The sequence below is a fragment of the Pristis pectinata genome, chromosome 1 (assembly GCF_009764475.1).
Source record: "Pristis pectinata isolate sPriPec2 chromosome 1, sPriPec2.1.pri, whole genome shotgun sequence".
NCBI classification, from domain to species: domain Eukaryota; kingdom Metazoa; phylum Chordata; class Chondrichthyes; order Rhinopristiformes; family Pristidae; genus Pristis; species Pristis pectinata.
The window spans coordinates 121,509,983-121,532,741 of NC_067405.1; the positions used below are offsets into that span (position 1 = coordinate 121,509,983).

At 38.9% G+C, this 22,759-nt stretch overlaps 1 protein-coding gene across 5 annotated transcripts in view; it reads left to right on the plus strand.

The window, feature by feature from the left end:
* The window catches only part of LOC127573656 (serine/threonine-protein phosphatase 2A 56 kDa regulatory subunit gamma isoform), a 119,144-nt gene that overhangs the window by 39,743 nt on the left and 56,642 nt on the right, over positions 1-22,759 (plus strand). For 3 of the 5 annotated variants that reach the window (XM_052022271.1, XM_052022347.1, XM_052022425.1), the window contains exon 1: positions 1,919-2,140. The exons of the other annotated variants lie outside the window; for them this stretch is intronic. In XM_052022271.1, the coding sequence (XP_051878231.1) occupies positions 2,047-2,140 (94 nt within the window). In that variant the 5' untranslated portion in view covers positions 1,919-2,046. Of the gene's footprint in view, positions 1-1,918; positions 2,141-22,759 lie in introns of those variants that run through there. 5 annotated transcript variants of the gene reach the window in all.

A 22,759-nucleotide genomic window follows, 5' to 3' on the forward strand; every position in this document is an offset into this window, starting at 1 on the left:
CATGGCAGACAGTAGTCCTGGTTCCCCTTACCATTAAAGCCTAATAATTATTGTAGCTGCAAAAACAGATCAGAGGCTGGGTATACGCAACACCCAAAGCTTTTCCACCATCTGCAAGGCCAAATTCAGAAGCATGATGGAATACTCTCCACTTGCCACGTATCCACCGCCCTAAACATTAATTCATCCCACCATTTGGATGAAGTATGTTCCTGCTACAAAATGCACTGCAGTTACTCACCTAGGCTACTCTAGCAACTCCCAAAACCTGTGACCTTGTCATCAAGAAAGACATGTGAATCAGACACATGGGAACATCATGTTCCCTGCTAAGTCACGCCATCCTGACTTGGAAATATCATTGTTCCTTCATTGTCCAAAATGGGTCCAAATCCTGGAACACCCTACTGAACAACATTGAGGGAGTACCTTCATCAGAAGGATTGCAATGGCTCATGATGGCTCAACCACCACCTACTCAAGTGCATTTCAGGATAAACAATAAATGCTGTCTTTGCCAGATCCTACAAACTGAATAAATAAAAACTAAATTGAAACGTTATACTACTGCCACATCTTGAAAGTTGTAAAGACTGTACTGATCAAAAGCTTTGTCAGGGTTGGAATTAGGGAGGGTTTTAAGAGAATGAGAAAGGTTCCTGAAGGGAACTCCAAAGACTAGATAAATTAAATACAAATGCCAAAGTTTGTCAAGACTTGTGGCATTCTGCCCTCTTTTATTTTTGACTATGTAAGCAACGTTATTAATAGGATCGATGTAGAATTGCATAAAACATAGCATTATCTTTTTTTAACCAATTGTTTAAAAATATTCGAATTTGCAATGCTAAAGCTGAGTTTCCAATTTGATCCTGTAGCTTTAAGGTAAAGCTGATAAGACAGAAACTAGTTTTTCCATAGTTCCAGAAGAAATGATTACTACTTAATAACATTGCCCATAATATAAGTTCCATTGTTATGAGAGTAGTTCTCCCTTTGTCTTTCTCATTCTCAGCTCATTCACACATCAAATTAGTAGGCATTATATGATGTAAAAACAAAATCCTGGAACTATTTGGCAGATCAAGCACCATCTGCGAAGACAAATTATGGAGAGATCCTGTGACATCGAGATGATTGCCTACCCCAGTGTTCTAGAATTTTCTGTTCTGTTTTTTTCACCAGTGTTCACAGTATTTTGCATGTAACATTATGTGGTGTCTGACTTTAAGAAACGTAAAAAAATTAAACCTTTTATTATCAGTAATTAAAAACAAAAAAATGTTTGTGTCTATTAGACCAAAGTTTTTTAGAGCCATATTAGATTCACACCTGAAGTTTAGGTCAATATTTTCTTTTAAATAAACATTATAATGACGAAATCTTCCCACTGAAGGATAAGGGTGATTTGGAAAGAAATGAGGAAAAATCAAATGCAAAACTAATCACCCGAATGTTGTTGAAATTAGGAGTGTTCAGATCGAGTGTCTTTCTCGAAGGTATTGCGATTTGGGGTCAGGCTTCAAATGAATTAAGCCTGTTTCTGTGCAAATTCTAGCAATCGTTTCGGTCATTCAGTAGACCTGACAGTTGAGGAGTAAAAATGGATCTACACAAGCAATGCAAATGAAAAGGTTATTTTCTTGTTGCTGTACCGTGTTTCTAATGAAAGGAGTCAAGAATGTGAAATTGATTTGTTTTTTTTCATATTTGAGATGAGGTGGAAGTTAAAGTAAAGATTGAAAAGGACTTGCACAAGTTTTTAAAGCTATTGCTAACTTTAATTTAAACCTGGAGAACGAATAGAGTTGAACAGTAATCTGATCAATTTACCGTCTTAATACACGGCCAATCAGAAATGCTTTTCTATTTGCAGTTTGCCTGTCATTTTATGTAGTCATTATTACCCAATCAGCTTTCTACAAGGTGCTGACATCACTAACTAGCCTCTTCGTTGGGTAGCTTCATTTTCTAAGTGTATTGTGCTAAAATGGAGGCTGGTTTCTAGCCCTAAGAAACAGCTTTTTTTCTGCTGGCATAGGCTAGATGTTGACATGTAACAGAGCTGGTAGCAGGATGGTGGTGGATGCAGCCGGTTCTAATGGGCCTTTCCAGCCCACGGGCCTTCTACACTTTCGAGGTGGGTTGAAATGTGTGTGCAACAGTGGAATCCTGCGCTTGCTTTTCTGTTCGTGCAAAGCTTTTGTGAGGTGAGATCGGAAATAAAAGTGCTGTCTTGTAGAGGATGTTTATTAAAGATTCTGCTCCGTAAGCATTTGTTGTTGCTTAAAACAAATGAATAAATCCCATAAAAAGCAGCAAATGCACGATTGGTAAAACTGCTTCGGTCCATTGAAGCATTTCATACCTATCTGGAATCTGAGTTTGCTGCTTCCCACTGTCGCTGTCATGGTCCTGGTCGCGGTCCCATCCCCCAGCAAAGCATGCTGATGTCAAAGGAAGTGAGGTCATCGGCTTGCAAGAGAAATTGAGATTGGGGGCTGGGTATTGGCCCAGACCTCGTTCTCCGCGGAGGTTGCTTCTCAATAACTAGTAGCGGCTTGTGCATTTCATGTATTGCAGTTTTGGTTAAATCTACCTTGATTTTCTTTTCCCCCCCAAAAAAATCCGTGAATCTAGTTTTGCGCATGCTGTGACAATCTACGTGTACCAAATTGATTTGTACCTTGATGGATTTTCTGCTTGCTTTTTTTTTCAAAAAATACTTTTGGAATATTGTCTGTACTATAGTCTGAGAATTGTAATCATTAACAAATATTTAGTACTTACACTCCTTAGCAAAGTTATTTCCTAATTTTTGATTCGACTTTATTGAAAGCACACTTCAAAACATTTTCACTGTAGTTGTAAGTACTGTGAGTTTTTTTAACTTGGCACTATAATATTCATCATAGGGAGGTGACAGCTATATCTAATTTAGGCGGGAAATCCATTTGTTAAAATCTTTCAACAGACCTGTTACGTAAACACACAATCTTCTGCTTGCTGGCTTGAATTGAAGTTCTAGATTTAATAAGCACAACCCTCCAACAATTTGTATAACCTAAAGGGAAAGATCAGTATTTCTAACTTTAACTATGTAGACTAAAAAGTTGTTGTTGCAGAAACTAAAGTTAGAACCTTTAACTTTTTTTCCAAGCAAATAGTCTATGTTTGACAATGCTGACATATTTTGTAGAATGGTTTGTATGCTGCCAAGCCAAATTCAGATTGATATTGAGCAGGTTTGTAAGGCTGGTGGGTGAAAGTTTTATTTTGTTATTCAAGGATGCAGACAACATTTACCAGTTCCACTAAACTAATTTGTGCTTGGAAGTTCTAGTGGTTTTAATTCAAAGCTGGCACGTAGCTTTACAGAACTTCCTCTTAAAAAATATATTGAATTGCAGTGCAAATCTGTGGAAATTATTTTTAGGATGCAACCCTGACATGTATTTGGAGCAAGTGTTTTGGTACAGCATGAGATCCAACTGCAAGTACAAGTTATTTCCCCTTTGAGTATAGAGTAATTTTACAGATGGTGCATTAATTTGTAATTCTGGAATACTGCAATTTTGCTGTATTGTGGAGGCAATGAAAATGTTGGTTTTGGTATAGCCTGTCAAAGTCGGGTTTATTGTCACATGCACAAGTACACGTGTGCACAGGTGCAATGAAAAACTTACTTGCAGCAGCATCACAGGTGCATCATATAAGCAGCATTCACAAGAAAAACAAACAATTTTTACAAGAAAGAATACAATTAGAACAAAAAAAAGTTCATTTTAGTGCAAAGTGATCATGGTGTTGCTTAACTGTTGTGATTAGGGTTTTGCCAGTTGATTCAAGAACCAAATGGTTGAAGGGAAGTAGCTGTTCTTGAACCTGGTAGTGTGGGACTTCAGGCTTCTGTACCTCCTGCCCAATGGTAGCTGTGAAAAGAGATCACACATTTGTTTAATGTGGTTTGAATTAAGACAACTGTATGACATTCCAAACTTTATCTGAGAAACGTACTGAAATCGTAGTATGGTTAATAAGAGAGCTGCAATAAAGATAAAAATCCTAGAAATAATCAGATTTAGTTAAGTTGACATTTCAACAGAACTGCTGAAGTATGTTGACACACATCTGTTCCATAACTTTTGGCAATTAACATTTTAAGATTGTTTTAAAATGTTCATCTTGTCTTAAAACATCTTGTCAATTGCTGTAATGGTTCTTCCTGTTTTTATCTGATAAATCCTGAAGCAATGCATAAATATTTACATTTCCAATTTAAGGGATAGAACTATTACTCAGTATTTCAAAGCATCAATTGGGGCAAACAAGCACAAAATTTTGCTGCTGTTATTGATTTTCAATTATTTAATTTATTTGGATATTATTGAATTAAATACAAAATTGTGAATACTTAACTTTCTTAATTCTAAAACTACTTTTTTATTTTAGTGTTTTGTTTCTCTTTATGGGTATGTTTGGAAGCACACCTAATATAAACAAAGTCTTAATGTTACAAGTACAAGCATGAAGGCATAGACTTCCTAATATGGAAAACTAACATGGAATGTGTTAAGTCCTAGCTAGTGTATCATTAATTCTGAAACAGATATACATTTTAAAATTATTTTCCTAACACTTTCTGTGCAAAGTAATCAAATTAGTCCTCGAGTGGAAAACATTCCATTCTCACAACTTTTGTTAAACTGATTAGACCAGAGAGAACACTTTACTACAGAACTAAAATGCTTGCTCATCCAACCTCAAGCAGATTGAAGCAAGAATGTGCTTTTTCCATTTTGCAGATCACTTAGTTATTGGCCTGTTGCTATATTGTCTCGTTATGTAAAATCTTACAGAATAGGTCATTTGCCCCATTCAATCCACTTGGCATTCGTGCTCTGCTCTACTCTACCTTCCTTCTGTCCTTTCCTCATAAACCTCTATCAATAAACTTGCTTCCCTTTCTACCTCAGAACCATAGAACAATACAGCACAATAAGGCCCTTCGGCCCACCAAGTTGTGCCGACCTTCAAACCACTCCTAAGGCTATCTAACCCCTAACTCCCACATATTCCTCTATTTTAAATTCCTCCACATGCTTATCTAACAATCTCTTGAACTTGCCCAACGTATCAGCCTCCACCACCACCCCTGGCAGTGCATTCCATGCACCAAGCACTCTGGGTGGAAAAACCTCCCTCTGAAGTCTTCTTTGAACTTCCCACCCATTACCTTAAAGCCATGCCCTCTTGTATTGAGCATTGGTGCCCTGGGAAAGAGGCACTGGCTGTCCTTCCTTGTGCTTATCCATCCTCAAACGTATCCATATTCTTCACAACAACCAGTCCTTTATGATACCAAGCTCGTTTTTTTTAAAAGCTTCTTCTAAATTGTCCATAGTTTCTAGTTCTTCCCTGAAAGTGGAAATAGCAATTACTGCAATCAAACATTTATAATCAAGTCTTTACACATTTTATTGATAATATAATTTTAATTAGAAAAAAGACTAGAGAGGATGGGGAGAGATGAATAGGACAAAGTGAATAGCTCTGATAAGGAGAAGCAAGTGTAAAATTGTTAAACCTTATTGTACAGAGTATTCATCAAAAATAATCCAGGTTGAAAACTCTTCATCAGAAAGGTAAAACAAGGGGAGGCACAAGAGACTGCAGATGTCAGAACATGGCACAGAAAACTAACTGTTGGAGGAACTTAACCAGTTGAGCAGCATCTGTGAGGGGGAAAGAGCTACAGACCTGTCACGCTCCTCTCCCTCTCCTCTTTTTATAATGGCTATCTTCCCCCTCCACTCTGTCCTGATGCAAGGTCTAAACCTAAAATGTCGACAATTCTTTTTCCCCTAAAGATGCTGCTTGACCTGCTGTTCCTCCAGCAGTTTGTTTTTTTGCTGAAGGTGAGAAAACAAGCTAAAGTTCCAGAGAGAGTGAGGAGAGATGGAAAGGACAAAGGGAATATCTGTAAGGTGAGGCCAATGTTGTTTGGGTGATCCCACTGTTCACAGGGTTATGTGGTTGGTAGATAAATGAATGCAGTTAGAGGGGAGAAAATAAGGACATAAAAGCAGTGTAATGTAGCTTGGAACAATTGCAGAGAATCGAAACCAAAAAGACAATGCTGGAAATGCCCAGCAGATAGGTCCGTGTCTATGGAGAGATGAAAAGCAGAATTAGGTGCTGTTCTTGATTGGAACACTGCAGAAGGCCACAGACAGATCAGAGTGGTAGTGAAGTGGAGAATTCGAGTGAAGGGCAGAATGAAATGTTATTCAGTTATGCTATTGTTATCCAATAAAAATTTTGATTTGCCTAACAACTATTTGTTATATGCTGTTTTAGGAAATCAACAATATTTGGTGTGACATTTTTAAAACGTTGAAATAAATTTTTGAATTCTGAGCTTGATTGTTTAAGCAATATATTTTGGTTTAAATTTTCTTAAAATAAAATTGTACCTGAGCGGATAAACTTAGAAGTCTTTCTCTGTTGGGGCTTGCAAAATTCTACTACATGAGATATTGCCATGTTGTGTCTTACCCGATTAACTGCTTCGGAGCAAAAAAAAAACTGCTGGTGGAACTCAGTGGGTCAGGCAACATCTGTGGAGGGAAATGGACAGTCAAGCTACTTCATTGGCGCTGAAAGAGGGGAGATGGCCAATATGGAGGTGTGGGGAAGGGGTGGATCCAGGTGAGGAGGGTTGATAGGCAAGTGGAGGAGGAAAGAGTGGAAATAGCAACAGAGGCTGGAAGGTTATAGATGGAGGCAACAGAGGGCTACAGATGATGGAATGCGGAGTGTGGAATCAAGTGAGGAAAGTGGGGTGGGCAGATTGGAACCATGGGAGGGACCAAATGGAAGGAGGCTGTGGGTGAATGGCTGATGGAGTGGGCAGTGGAGGGGAAAGAAACGGGGTGATGGGGAAGTGGGGTGAGTGTACGAGGAATTGGGTAGATCAGTAGGAGAGAGAAAAGGGAGGAACAGCAGGTTGCAGACTACCAAGGCAGAACATGAGGTGTGATTTCCCCTAGTTAGCATTTAGCCTCGCCCTGACAGTGGAGGAAGCTGCAAACAGATTGGTTGGGAATGGGGAGGGGAATTAAAATGGCAAGCAATGGGAATTCTGGATGGCCACGGTAGATGGAGCACAGGTGCTCAACCAAGTGGTTGCCTAGTCTGCACTTGGTAACTACTTTGGAATTCAGTTATCCATTATATATGGGTTAATGCAACAATCAATTACACATAGTAAAGTCACATATTTAACAAATTAGATGAATGGCCCTTGAATCATTTTGATTTTTAACTTGGATGATGAAGATGCTCTATTTTTATCATCTGTGTTTCCCTAGTGGGTAGGTGGTAAGAAGATAATGGCCATATTGGGGGGGACTTTCTGTTGAGGCTGTAGCAGTTTGTGTTGAGCATTATGGCAACTAATTGCACTTTTGCATTCCTTTCCAAATTTATTCGTTTGGCACCAACATATGGAAGTAATACAGCATGGAGACAGGCCCTTTGGCCCAACTCGTCTATGCCAACTGTGTTGCCTAGTGAGCTAGTCCCATCTGCCTGCATTTGACCCACAGCCCTCTAAACCACTCCTATCCATGTGCTTAATCTGGATGACTTTTAAATGTTACTAATGTGCCTGACTCAACCACTATTTCTGGCAGCTCATTCTGTGTGAAGAAGCTGCCCCTGATGTACCTTTTAAGTCCCTCTCCTCTGATCTTAAACCTATGCCCTCTTGTTTTTAGTCTTTTTCTCAGGGAGGGGCTGCTATCTTGTATACCCTCTATCAGGTCACTCCTCAATCTCCTATGTTTCAGGGAATAAAGTCCTAGTTTACACAACCTCTCCTTGTAACTCGGGCCCCCCAAGTCCAGACAATGTCCTGATAAATCTTTTCTGCACTTCTCCAGTTTAATAACATCTTTCCTATAACAGGGTGACCAAGTGCAGCCTCACCATTGTCTTGTATAACTGCAACGTAACTTTCCAATTCCTGTACTCAATGCCCTAACTGATGAAGGCCTGCATGCCAAATGCCTTCTTCACCACCCTATCTACCTGTGATGCCACTTTCAGCGAATCATACGCACACTCCTCGGTCCTTCTGCTCCATAATACTCCCCAGGGCACTACCATACACTATGTCTTACCCTGGTTTGATCTCCCAAAATGTAATACCATGTGTTTATTTGGATTGAGAGCAATTGCCAGTCCTCAGCCCACATAACTAGCTGATCAAGATCTCCCTGTATTTTTTCATAACATTTTACACTATCTACAACACCACCTATTTTTTTTACTATCATCTGCAGACTTACTAACCATGCCTTATACATTCACATCCAAATAGTTTATATAAATTGCAAACAACACAGGTCCAGGACTGACCCCTGTGGCACACCACTAGACACAAGCCTCCAGGCTGAGAAACAGCCCTCAACCATCACCCTCTACTTCCTACCACTGAGCCAATTATGAATCCAATCTGCTGTCACCCCCTAGAGATCTAACCTTTCAGACTAGCCTTTCATGAGGGACCTTGTCAAAGGCCTTGCTAAAGTCCACGTGGGCAACATCCACTGCCCTATCCTTGTCTACCCTGAAATCCCTGGAAGTGATGTGTTTTTTGTTGTTGGATAACATTTACTGAATAGTATATTGGAATCTGCTTCATTTTGTCCCTTTTAAAGTTCAATAACTATAATTAGGTATTGGAGTTGGTATTGGTATATTCCTGCTTAAGCATAGGGTTGTGGTTTTCCTATTCAAAACTAGATTAATATATGGTTACGGTATTGGGTGAGTGTTTCGGAGAAGGTGCAAACACCATGTTAAACGTCGCTGACCAAAAAGTTAACTGGATCATCCACATATTGTGGCAGTGAAGCATCCACATATATTGTGGCTGTGGGAACAAAGTGGTGGTCAGTGCAAGTTCAGCATCATCCCACAGCAAAGTAACATTGGCACTCATTCACTAACTCAATGATTGAATTCCTCCACCAGCACATTGTAGCTGCTATGTGTGCCAGCTGCATGGTGTTTTGCAGTTTTTTTCAGTAGCATCTCTAAAATGTATGATCTTGACTTTCTGAAAAGGACAAGGATAGGAGGTACAGGGAACTCCACCACCCTACAAGTTCTCCTGGCTTGGAAATGGGTCACTATTATTTTGATGTTCTATCAGAATTATGGAGCTCCCTCTTTAACAATGTTGTGGGAGTACCTTCATCCCACCTTCACTAGTCCAAGAAGGTGGCTTACCATCACCTTGTGTAAATAAAAATGGGTTATTGCTGGCTCTGCTGTCACTACTGCATCTGAAATGGATTAAAAACACAACTGAAGTTCATTTTCACATGGGTTCTTTAATAAATTAGCTCGTGGAGGAAGTTTTGGTATTGGTCACAAGGGTTGCCTCAAGTTTCAGGGTTTTTTTCTTTTGGCTGGCAGAGAATGAATGCTCTTAAAAGGTAGACAGTATCTGTTAGTACAATGGATTTGATGCTGCATGATGAATTTAATGGTTTTCTTGGTCCTTGCAATCAAGTCATGAACTGAAGCCAGTACCTAATAGGGACATCAATTAATCAGGGTCCTGTTCAGGCAAGAGCTGTTAAATGGAGGGGAACCATGAAAGTGATGTTTGAAGTCTCTTAAGATATTAATCAAGAGCTTCTGCAAAAGTAACATGCATTGTATCATGACGTCAGAAGAATTTGTAGGGTGAGCAAACTTGATATTAGATACCTCATCACACAAGTCTGTCAAATGACATCCTCTGCATTTAGTGAAATATCTGACAAATGAGAGGGATATTCCAAGGAGATCATTGTATTGACATATAATGGAAGCATCAATGGGACGTAGTTGCATGGATTATTTTGGGGGCTAGAAGTTGGGGTGGTTGTGCAGGGATGGAAAGAATGAAAGTGTAGTGTACATAAATAGTGATGAGCCAGTTGAATGGGACAAAGTGATAGAGACACACATTATCTGGATGACAGCCTTGGGGCAGTATTTGTGTTATAATGAATAATGGCGAAGAAAGGAAGATAATTGGCAACAGCATAAGAAATGGGAGCAGGAATAGACCATGTAGCCCTTCAATGCCTGCTCCACCATTCACAAAGAACAGCTGAGCTGATCATGGCCTCTATTCTGTTTACCTTTCTGATCCCTATACTCTTGGAATTTGGAAGCAATGCTGAAAATCTGGAATTTGGGTGGGAGAGGAAATGGAAATGCTCAAAGTTGAGTCTAAAAGGTTACAATGGTTTCGTCAGAAGATAAAGTATAGTTATTCACATTCCACACTTGCGGATTGAATGGAGGCAGTCCACAAAGTTGTAATGCAGTCTGCATTTGGACTCCCCATTATAGAGGAGGCTGATTTCATATTTCATCAATCATGCATACCTGGTTTCTGTCTCCTTCCTGCATACTCATTGTTTCAGCTTGGAAACAAAAGTCTAAGCAAAACCAATCACCTGGTCTCTTACCTGCATCTGTGATACTTCTGATGCCCTCTATCACTAGACAGTTTTTCCACTTCCTGGCTCCAACAGTCTCATTTTCACCATGGACACCCAATTCCTCTAAACCCTGCTTTTCACTCCTAGAACAGAGTTCCAACTGGTCCTCTTCCATCACCACCACTCAATTGCATATTGAGCAACTTTTATTTCAAGGAAGTGAGTAAAATCAGAGGTGTTACTGTGGGAATGTGTATGGGTCTACTCTGTATCAGCCCTTCTGTACTGCTTCTGCTTTCCCCCCCCCCCCCCCCATCTTCAAGATCCATTTTTGACTCTTTCCCCCCACATCTTTATCCTGATTTCAAGGGATAAGCTAGCATCTACTTCAAGCAAACTGACTCCCAAGTTACTGTGTCCTGCTTTTTAGAGCTCTAGTTTCCCAGTTTTTCCATCTCCATTGCATCTGTTCTTACGATACCAGCTTCCATACCAGTGTTTCCACAACATCTTCCTTTTTCCTCAACTATAGATTCACAAGGCATGGAAGGCTATGAACCTAATGCAGGTAAAGGTGGGCTAAAGGGCCTGTTTTTTGTACTGTATGACTCTGACATTCAACATGGTTGATAGGACCCTTGATTACATCTGTTCCATTTTGCACATTTGATCACCTCCTCATTCCTAGTATAGTCTTATCCTCACTTTCTGCGTCATTAGCTTTTACATTTATTAACCTCTAGAATTTCCAACACCTCCAATGGGATGTCAACACCAGACATGTATCCGCCTCTCCTATCCTTTCAGCATGTCAAAGAAACCATTCCCTTCAGGATGCTATAGTACAGTTGTCCATCTTCAACACTACTTACTTCCCCATCCAAGATACCTTACAAGCCAGTAGAGAAGATAAAACATCCAGCTCTTTTTGTCTATTCCCATCCCACCATCCAGGAATCAAAAGTGGTGATTAACTTCACTTTCAATATAAAATAACAACATTGTCTTCTCTGCATTAGGAAAATCATTTGCAGACTTTTGACTGTTTGTGGAACATCTCGATTCTCTTCTGAAGCATGACACTGAACCTCCAGCTAGATCGTTAGAAATATTTAAAGTGGAGGTAGATTTTTAAAATATGGGGGAATTGAAGGCTGTGGTGATTGAGCACAGGAAGAGTTGAGATGTGAGAGATATTAACCAAGAACATATTGAATGGCAGGACTGGCATGAGGGGGCAGGTGACCTACTCCTGATCCTATTTGAATTCCATCCTCTGCCTCCTATGCTTTCCAATTGTCTGTTGCGGTCATTTGGACTCCACATTAGGTTTTGTGTCACAAGCATTCCTGGCTCTTTTTATTTCAGTTTTCTGGAATTCCAAATTCTTTTGGTAATTGTTCTGCATTTTCACCTATTTAGGTTTTTGTTACCTTGCATAAGTACTCCATTGCAGTGGTTTTCAACCTTTTTCATGCTGCAGCCCCCCAGAACATATCCTTGTTAGATGGCGGACCCCCAAAGCCCACAAAATCAAACAATCGATAATTCATGCATACAACACTTAAATTACTGCACACAGGCCCTATTGAAATAGTGACTATTTCCATCACCGATAATTACCAGTGGTATCTTTCAGTGTTCAGTTCAATGTGAAGGTTGTCCCTGTTTTGCACTGCAGAGTTTGTCCAAACGTGGTGATATGTGCAACAAACATACACATATGTCATCCTCAATATTCAATCTTGATCTGTATTTGGTTTTCATGGCAGTGACTGCAGAAAATGCTATTTCGCACAAGTAAGTGGTTGCAAATGGTAAGAACATTGACGGCTTTGCCGGACAGCAGTGGATACTCCTGGGAACATGTTATCCAGAACGACAACAGTGACATTCAGTTGAACTGCAAGCGCAAAGTCCTGTCAGATGACAGTTCAGCCAATTCTTCTTGTTCACGTCCAGTTAAATCAGTAAGCATGCATTCAAATGGATTTCAAATCCAATCAAACATGCTCGTGTCGTCATTGCCGGAATACTTCTGGAAATAATATGACAGCTGTTGAATATGGTTCAAAACGGTCCTCACAATGGCCTCTGTCTTAGTCTCGTTCACTGTCAGAAAGTCAGCCAGCAATGGAAACATATCATAGACGCCTTGCTCACCATCTTCCCTTCCAGATACAGAGTTTTTTCTGGAAGGTGTTGATTTTTGTCATTGCGTTTCAGAACATTTGAGCCAGGTCCTTACAATGATAGATTTAAGCTGTTCAAAATGTTGAAAATATCTGCAAGATAAGCTAATCTGGCAACCCACGTCTCAATCTGTCAAGAACTGTGCCAATGATCGGTTGTGCTCATTTAGAAAAATGAGCAGTTCATCTTGCAATTCATATACACGTTGCACAACGCGGCCTTGTGACAGCCATCTGACTTCTGTATGTAGCAACAAATGCTTATGCTCGGCTTCCATTTCACGGCATATGTTTCAAACAAACGATTGATTGAGCGGCCTAGCTTTGATAAAGTTAACTATTTTAATGCACGTGGAAAACACATCCGCAAGATTTTCATCCATATCCTTTGCAGCCAAAGCCTCACGGTGAATCATGCAGTGGATTGCTGCTACATGTGGAGCTACTTTCACTCGTGCAACTAGACCTGACTTCTGTCCTGTCATCGTGGCAGCACCATCCATGCCTACTCCAACGCACTGTGTCCACGCCAATGCCGATTGTACAAAAAAAGGTGTCAAGCACACGGAAAAGTTCTTCACCGGTTGTATGCCCTGGGAGCGCCTTGCAAAACAAAGTCTTCCAAAACCTCTTCTTCCCAGCAATATAAACCAACAACTGCACAGCACTGGCAACATAAGTACTTTCATCGAGCTGAATCACAAATCTGACTTGCTGGAGATGTGCTATCAGCTGGCTCTGTATATCTTCCGCCATATCGCCAATTCTTCTGCTTACTGTGTTATCAGACAGTGGAATGGCTTTCAGTTTTTGACTGGATTCTTTTCTCAGTACAACTTCGCACATCTACTGCTGCAGGCAGTATAAGCTCTTCTCCAATTGTGAGGCTTTCTGGAACGTGCTATTCGTAATGCTACCAAATATGATGCGCGAAGAGCCTTCTCATTTACAGTGGTGCAGGCTGTCATTTTGCCTTTCTATTTGAGGTACAGCTCCTTTTACCACTCAAAATATTCCTTTGGCTTACTGGCAATATCTGGATGCACTGTTGTTAAATGGCGCTTCAATTTCGCTGGTTTCATTGCATCATTGGACGGTGTTTGCAAACACACAAGAGGTTGGTCCGCGTTTGTCCCCTATGAAATGTATTCTGGATCGTACTTGCGTAGTTTTCTTTCAGTCACCCTTATCCCCTTTGTCATCAGAATCTTCTGGTTTCTGGTCAGCTTTTCTCTTCAGAAACTTCTCCATACTCAGCAATACACGCTGGACAGTTTAATTACTATTACTGATAAAATTATCAAAACTAATCTAAAATTTACATGCTTGTGCACTTTTGGTTTAACAGTGATGTCACTGGTGTAAATGCACAGTAAGTAAGCAATATTATTAAGGCACACCAACAACATCACTCAGTCTCACTAACACTACAGTGTTCAACAGAATAGTAGTGAGCACTACTGACTACACAAATCAAATATTAAGCTGCAGCTTACCAGAAGGGAACACTATCTAAGTCTCTAAGATTGTCGTCTATAACAGATAGAATAGATATGGCCGATTTTCTGAATGGTGGAAAACTGGAGCAAGTAAGCTACGTCTTTGTAACAGGTGGCTTTTCCATTTTTTTTTCTTGGCTTGCTCACAGACCCCCTGGCAACCCGCCGCGCCAGGGGTCCGCGGACCACAGGTTGAAAACCTCTGCTCCATTGTATGGTATGCTTATCCAATCACTTAGCCTTGCCCTATCACTATAGTATGCTTTACTTCTTTCACTAATTTGTCTTCATCTTGAAACCTATATATCTTTCGTTTATTTGTCTTATAAAAGGATATTGATCCAAAATGTTAATTGTTTCCACAAATATTATTTGCCTTGCTGAGTACTTCCAGCATTTTCAAATCTTATTCCCTGCTCTTGTGATTAATCACCCTTGCAATAAAGGATGGTGTTCCATTTGCCCCCATTTACTTGTACCTGCATGTTAACTTTCTAAGATTCTTAAATGAGGACACCCAGATTTTTTTATTGAACACTAACATTTAATAATCTCGCACTACTTAAATAATTTGCTTTTCTGTTCTTGCCATGGGGGAATCAATGGTTAATGTCAGGCACTTCTGGATGACTCGAGCTGAATCTACAAGACTTGTGCAATGTTGCCAAAGTGTATGATCAATTGATTTCCTCCCCTTTTTATGATGAAAAGAGTCACCAATAGAAACCACTCACCAACAACTTGGCCACAGCTTGGTTCATGTTCCACCAGAAACACACATTCAAGACTTCAAGTTTTTGTGTAAATATCTGGTTCTAAAGTATAAACCTCTGACATAAGAGGGTAATTTTCAGCAGCATTCAATCAAGTGTTTCATTTATGGAATAAGGACATTTCTGGTAAGACTAGAATATATTCTTCTTCAATGATTGATTTTGAAGATGGTGAGCCACAGCAGTCCTTCTGGTGAAGGTATTTTTGCATTGTTATCGGTAGGGAGTTCCAGGTTTTGGAACCAGCAATGATGAAATAACTTTGGCCTGTCCAAATCCAATGCCAAGATTGGTGTTGTGTGTACTTGTGGGTTTTATTGTTGTGATTGCTAGATCACTTCAAAAGATTGAGCTGACCACACTTAACTGAATTTAAATACTTGGCTATGTGGTGGTATTTGAACGTGGTTAGTGGTTACCTCTTGGATTACTTGTCCACTGATATGACCACTCTTATCATTGCTCCCATAACACAAGGCACTTCCCTTAATTTTCCCTTCCAAGCTCATCCAGGTTTCTACCCCTGTCATTGCATAAATAAACATCTGTGAATGTTTTAAAACTGATAATCAGTATTATTTCACTTGCTCTTTCTTTCACAAACCTTGAATGAAAGAAGTGTTAATGGCACAACATTGGTAAATTCTTTCTGACCATGTAATTGGGCAAAATTGCTGCTGATTTGCATTAATTTTGTAACTTTGTAGATGGCATATACAGATTAAACAGAACTTTTCAGAAGGGTAGCTTCAGAAATTTCGTATAGCTTATGAATACCTGTGTTTTGCATTCTGAAGCTTCCAAGTTGCACGGTTTTGAAGAATTTAAAACTCTCTACTTGATTTTGCCCTGTCAGTAGCTTTCTAAATAGCACTAACTGGACTGAGGGTATATCCACAGTGAAAAATGAAAGCATTCTCATGTTTTCTGAATTGTGTTAAGTGATCAAGATGTGAATTATTTCATTGACTTGGTGTTCTATAAATTATCATATTTTGAAAAGTACATTATAGCTTAAGTTTTGGGCTGTGGATGTTGCTAGTATTTGCTATCTGTAATGGCCTGGAGCTTGAACTGTTGTAATCATTCTGGCAGAGTTGTTCCCACAATGCTGTTAAGCAGAGATTTCCTGGATTTGGAGCTGACAGCAATCAAACAATGGTTTGATAGGTGAAGTCAGTAGTGTAAATGTTGAGCGTGTTATAGATGGAGTGGTGGTTATTGCTGTTATTGAGGGGAGAGCTGGTGGTTACTATCTTGAGTACTCCCAACAAATGAGTAAAATCTTTTAAATATCGAATCATGATGCATCCAAGAGAACTTGTTTTCTCTAACTTCTTTACAATACCTCCATTTCATCATGTGAGCTTGAATATCATACCATGTCCTGTTCACCCATCACATCTTGATAACGTATACTGACTCCTGAATAAGCAATGTCTCTATTTTTGACATCTCTCTGGTTTGCAGTTCCCTGAAACACCTGCATTCCTCCAATCTGGCCCCAAATTTAATTACTCTGCCATTGGCAGCCCTGCCTTTAGCTGACAAAGCTTTAGGCTCTTTAAATTCCCTTGCTACTTCCTTCCTACTTTGCTCAAATGCTCCCTTCCTAATTTTAAGATGCTCCTTAAAACCTGCCTCTTGACCAAGCTCATCCTCCTTCATAGACTCAAGTTTTCTAATGCATCTTAAATAGATCTGATATTCATTCTTGAATTACTTGTTGGAAAGTAATCAGAATCTAGTGTTTAATTTAGTCAAACTGTTTTCATCAGTACTTGGCTAGCAGAATCATTGCAGTTTGTTTTATAATGCACATCCAAAGTATTCTTTCTATCATTTCAAAATGTTTTGTTCCTAGGATTTTTTTGAATATGGCAATTTTCTGTTTGCTCTATATGATTGTTTTGCTCTGAAAGATTTGGATCATTCAGCTAATCTCTCAGATATGCATCGTTGAACAATCCATGTGTTATTTATGTGCTCTGCCAGAAAACCTGTCAACTCACTTCCAAGTCTGTGCAAGTGAGAGAGCTTTGCCACGACAGCCATTGGGGCCCAAGTCTGATAAAGTAGATGTGCATGATTACTGCACATCTTGTGACAACAAAAAATCAAAATGCTAAAAATTCATTGATTTTAATGTAACTAACAATTCTATCACCGCTTCCTTTTTTTTGTTTTTGACTTTTGGGTACCATGTCTTTGGCTGTCAGCTTCTACATGTGCAAGAAATGTGATTCTACAGTTGTATTGGGTGCTTTTGAAAGGATTCCTTGAACAAGTGTTCCCGCATCTTGTTAGTGTCCTCATAACACCAATACCCTATAGCAACTAAATCCCACCAACCCAAAAAATCCAGTGAAACTAATACCATAACAAATTTCCTTAGTTACCTAAATTCTCTAAACATGAAGCATTCATTTTAAATGACCAGTACACTTGTCAAGTTATGGTACAGGTAAGCTAAACAGAGGCCAAAACATCTGTGGTGCAATATAACCCAATATTTAATAAATATTAGGAGTCTACTTTTCTCAGCCACAGTATTAATAACACTTAACACTGTGGTAGTTTACCCCCAAATCATTAAAATTCTTAACTTTCTAATTCCTCCTTGTTGGCAGCTCTGCTAGATTTTGCTGAAAAGCAGTATTTACAATGTTTTTGCTGGAGTTAGCTCTAATCCATTTTATCCACATGCATGCCATTCCTTAGTCAAGTGGTTTTGGTACCCAAACCAATGCTTTGAGGAGAAAAATAATACTTGCAGAAAATTTTTGTTACAGCAGGTAGAAGTTTCATAATAAAGAATTGTCTAGAGCGTAAATTATTTCTTTGAGCAAAGATGTTGAAATAAGAGTGTTAAAGATGCACAAAGTAAGATATAGGACTGGGATTGCTTTTGGATTTACCAACCAAAGAGGTGAACTGAAGCCTTTCTATGAGACATCTTGGAAAAAGATTTGTAAAGCTACATTCCAGTTGTGAATTGGGCAACCTGACATCCTTAGTCTATTCTCCACCTACAGATGCAAGCAAGAACAGATAGTTACTTCTGATAAATGCTATGGTCTAAATGAGGCACTCTCGGGAGGGGGAAAACCTGGCTATTTGAGCGTCCTTTTCATGAAATTTGATTTCTTGAAAATGGCATTATTTGTATTACCTTATTCACAGCGTAACAAATTTTATGATTCTTAAATGTTTTTTGCAAATAACTAATTGCATTATTTACTCTAGTATTGTGTGGTGATTCTAATTCTGTACCCAATCATTTCTGGTTCTGTTAATTTTTAAGTTTGTCATCTTTTTATTTTTGTTTCAATATTTGTGTACTTTGCATCCTTCTACCAATGGTGCACATGCCACACTTTCCTTGTATTCTCTAATTCAACAGAAAATTTGATGTATTTTTAAACTCAGCAGAAGGCTTATTACAGCAATCTGACAAAGATATTTGTATTAATTTAAAAGTATTCTCCTTCACTTTTTGCAAAGTAAAGGATCTTTGATTTTTGGTTCTCTTAGAGTGTGTCTCTTATCTCGGTTGCAAGTCAGATTTAAGATTGCATTCCTAAACTCTGAACTAGCTGGGAAAGTATTCAGTGACTTGTGGCTGAGGAGAAAGTGTTTGTACTCGCACAAATTGACAAACTCAATTTGTTTTGTTTGACAGACCATGGTGATGCCAATTACAGCTGATTCTACTTTGAAACTAATGCATGACTGATGGATTTGGTTTTAGCCAGCAAACTTTATAATAAAATTGTTAATGAAGCAAAACTTTTCTAAGACTTTCTGAAACATTCTTTTCAGGTTTTCTGCAGTTGGTTATTGAAACAATTCTATTCCTTGTATTAACCCGAAATACAAAATCTGGCGATTTGTATCAATGTGGTGTGATATTGTTGCTTTGGTATGATATGCCTGCTTTTTTATTTGCCTGTAAATTAGGTGAGATTAGGATGGTTCCAGAAAGTTTTAGTATATGATAACCTTCAATATAGGCATCAAATTGGCAGAGTTGCATCTGAGAATCCTACCTTCAATGACTTTCATTTAAAGTTGCAATTGAATAATTCCCAGCTTATGCTCTCACGAGAAACCAGATCATCTTCCCTGTGTTTTGCTACCAAAATAATGTAGAATGGTCACCTGCTAACAGATACGTCCACAATGGTTTTGTAGTGATGCCACAGCATTTACTTTACCTCATTGCCCAGTTTTTTAGTTGGATTAGGAAAGAAATATGTTCAAAAGGAACCTTATTGTTGAAGGAATCTTTTGTTTTTGTCTATATTCAAATTATCTATATTACTCTGGAACCATCTTGGAGAAATTTTACTGCAAACATCCTTGGTGTAAATATGCAAAATGGGAACCAAAGGTACTGCTCTAAATGTTTTCCCAAGTGATGAAGTATTTTCCAACACTTTTTTTTCTCACAAAGGCAGTGCCTTCAAATTATTTCTGACCATTTTCTTGGGCTTCCCAGGAACATTTCAATTTTGAATAAGGAACCAGGATAATCTAGAGCTCGTGGTTTCCCAATTGTTTTGCAGTTTGATTTTAATTCCTATGTGATTATTTTGAAACATCAAGGAGTCATAACCTGTATTGTGAATGCTAACATGTGGGACCTCGCATGGGCTTTTGCCATCACCAAACAACACTGCTGGAAAGGCAACCTTGAGTTCAGTAACACACTCTGAATGAATGAATGGCTTTTAAAACATTGTCCTTGCTAATTTTATCCATTAATATTTATACAGCATATTATTGAATAGAGCAACAAATGAAATTTAAAATTGCTTGAATTGCAATTTACGTCAGTATCCTTGTTGTCATGACAAAAATCACAGTAACTTTGAAAAGAATCACAGAAAATATTAAAATTATATGGTTGCCTAGTATTTACAATTTCTGTTTACTACATGAAGTATGTGTGTAAAAGAGATTTAAAGGGGTATATCTTGTCTGCATTTTGTACCCCAGAATCCAGATGATGTGGTTGACGTTTTTATTTCTCGTGTGTAATGTTAACTATGTAGTGAAACTCTTCTATTCACAATTAAGCCTAGACCTAAGGCTGTCCTTGACAACTAGACTATGTCCTTTTTGTTAATGACAAAGCTTTTCATCAGGCCAGAAGAATAGTACTTTGTGTATTATGCTTCTCTCCATTAAGAGTATGTTATCTTCATTATACATCCTTATGCCCATTCACCCCATTGAGTCTGTATTTGTTTTCAATGCAATCCCATTCCCACCCCCTCCCCCACTTAATTTCCAGTAGCTAATATTTCTCTCATGCCCATTATCATCCACCTAATTTTCCCACACTATAGTAGGTTCCCACCTACACTGTAGTAGCCAATTAACCAAACAACCAGGCTGCCTTTGGAATGTGAGGGGTAACTAGAGGATCAAGAAAAAACCCATGTGGTGTTCTCCTGGGGATCTGCTTTGTGGCTTCATTTTCAGCACTCAAGTGAAGTGACTGAAGTAGTAGTGAATTGTATAAATGAGGTGCAATATGTTGTAAATGGGAGCTGGAGGTTACAGAGATTAAGAACTTTGTAACTTTCAGTGCTGTGAGCAAAGGAATTTAATGTGGGAATGTGTGATCATTCAGAAACTAAATATTTCAATTTGGAAACCCAAGAAAAGTGGATAAATAAAAGGGATTTTGGGTATCCATTATGAACAACATTAAATAGAATCTTAGTCTGTATCTATGTTGGAATACCAATGTGAAGAAGTGATACTTCAGCTCTGCAGAGTCTTTGTCAAAGCCCATCTTGAGGACAGCTTTCTTTCCTGTACCAGACAGGAAAGACTCATTCTCCTTTTATGGGATAGAGCTCTACTTCACTAGATCAGTATGGATTAAAAGCACATTTTTGTCTTTATTTCCTCAAGTTTAGAAGATTGATCTAATCAGTATACTTAAAATTTGAGCTGGTCAGAAATTTTGGGGATATCAGAAGGGACGCTTTGTCAAATTCATCAGTTGATTTTTGTTATCAAGTATATAGTACAAAATTGGATAAACGAAACTAAAGTACAAATAAACCATTAATTAAATGGTGGAATGTGTTCAGAACTAGCCTGTTTACATTATAAAGACACTAAAGGTTGAAGGAGAAATTGACTACTCATGCTTGCCTGTCAAGTCATATTGAAGATTAAATTAATTTATTTCTCTTTTTTTTAATCTGGGTTAATCTGTAGAAGACTGCAACTTCTGTCCAATAGGCATTTCCTGTTTTTTTTTATTATTGACACTAGCACAATTCCTTTCCACATTGTGTCAACTGGGGGTATTGAATTAAAAGTAAATTTGTTCCTGAGCTTTAACCAAATTTCTGCTTGGTACCTGTAAGAGGAGGAAAAGGTACTTGTGATTGTTTCACAAATGGGTTGGTTTCTATTTTTATCATCATCTTGGGCAGTCCCTAAAGATTGAAGGTGAATTTCTTTCACCTCATTTGAGGCTAGTGTGGGATCCACAGATTCTACAGAAGTGGAGCAGGGGGAACTTGGTCAAGTTGGAAATGCAGCTGTGAACAGAGTTCCCAGGCAAGCAGAAGATGGTTGTAGCAACCAGCAAATCTATACCACAGTTCTCCTAAACACTCCTTCATGTGTACAGGCTATGCGCAAGTTGGGCATTTGTAAGCTTGAGAGGATTTGTTATTGTTTTGTTGTGCTTCTGTTTGCTCCCTTTTTTTAATTAAAAACAATGGGTCCTCAGTGACTTCTTGAAACACTCCTTTATTTTGATCAGTCATGGGCCAGGGGTTCCCACTGATTGGGAAGGTGTTATATATTTCTCTGGGAAGCTTTGAGAACATCTAAGGTGTTTCCTCTGTCCTTCTGGTTTCAGTAGTTTAGTGTCGTACATGAAAACAATGTGGACTATGTGTTAGAGTTGGCTGGAAATGTTGGCCTGAAAAATGACACTGAAGTTGGTTTTGCTCATTATGTTATTGAGTTTGTGGAGTCAGAACTGCTGGTACCTCTCCTGTACTTCAGTGGCTGCTGTTGATAGTCCAGATATTCAAAGCCTAGAAGAGTAGAGATCACTGCTGTGGTGAATTTTGATATTAACATTTACCTTCTGTAGATGGGTAGCTCCTGAGATCTGAAAAATGACCCACATCTTCCATGGTTTTGTCATGAAGCTTGATTATTGGGGCAGTGTTGATCAATGGCAAAAGGTTAGTATAGCTATTATTATGGACATTTAGTGCAAGGTCCCTTTTCTCATATGCTTCAGCAACTGAGCCAACAATTATGCGTTCTGTGCGCAAATGAAAGTGGTGAATGTGTACTGAAAGGGATGACCTTAGTTCTGGACTGGGGGCGATGGAAGTTGAACAATTTCCTATTCAGCTTGTAAATTAGCTTGATTCTAGTGGAAAGTTTGGAGATGAGGTGCAGTATAATGGCAAGGGGTGGGGAAGTAGGAAAGTTTTAGTGATGCTGTGACTTTGCTTGATCCTGTTTTGCATTGGGGTTGTCTTTGCTGGTTGGAATCATAATTTGCATGTCATTATGTAGTAGATGAAGAATGGGGACCTTTTTCTAAGGCCAAATTTCAGGAGGATTCTGCACAGTCCCCCTCAGTTGACAAAAGTTGAAGGCTTTTGAAAAGGCAACATTTCGTGGTTGTACTGCACTCTGCATTTTTCTTGGAGTTGTGCAGTGATGTGCATATCCATTGTACCTTTCGCATGGAATCCATACTGATTTGAGGCACAAAGGCTATAAGG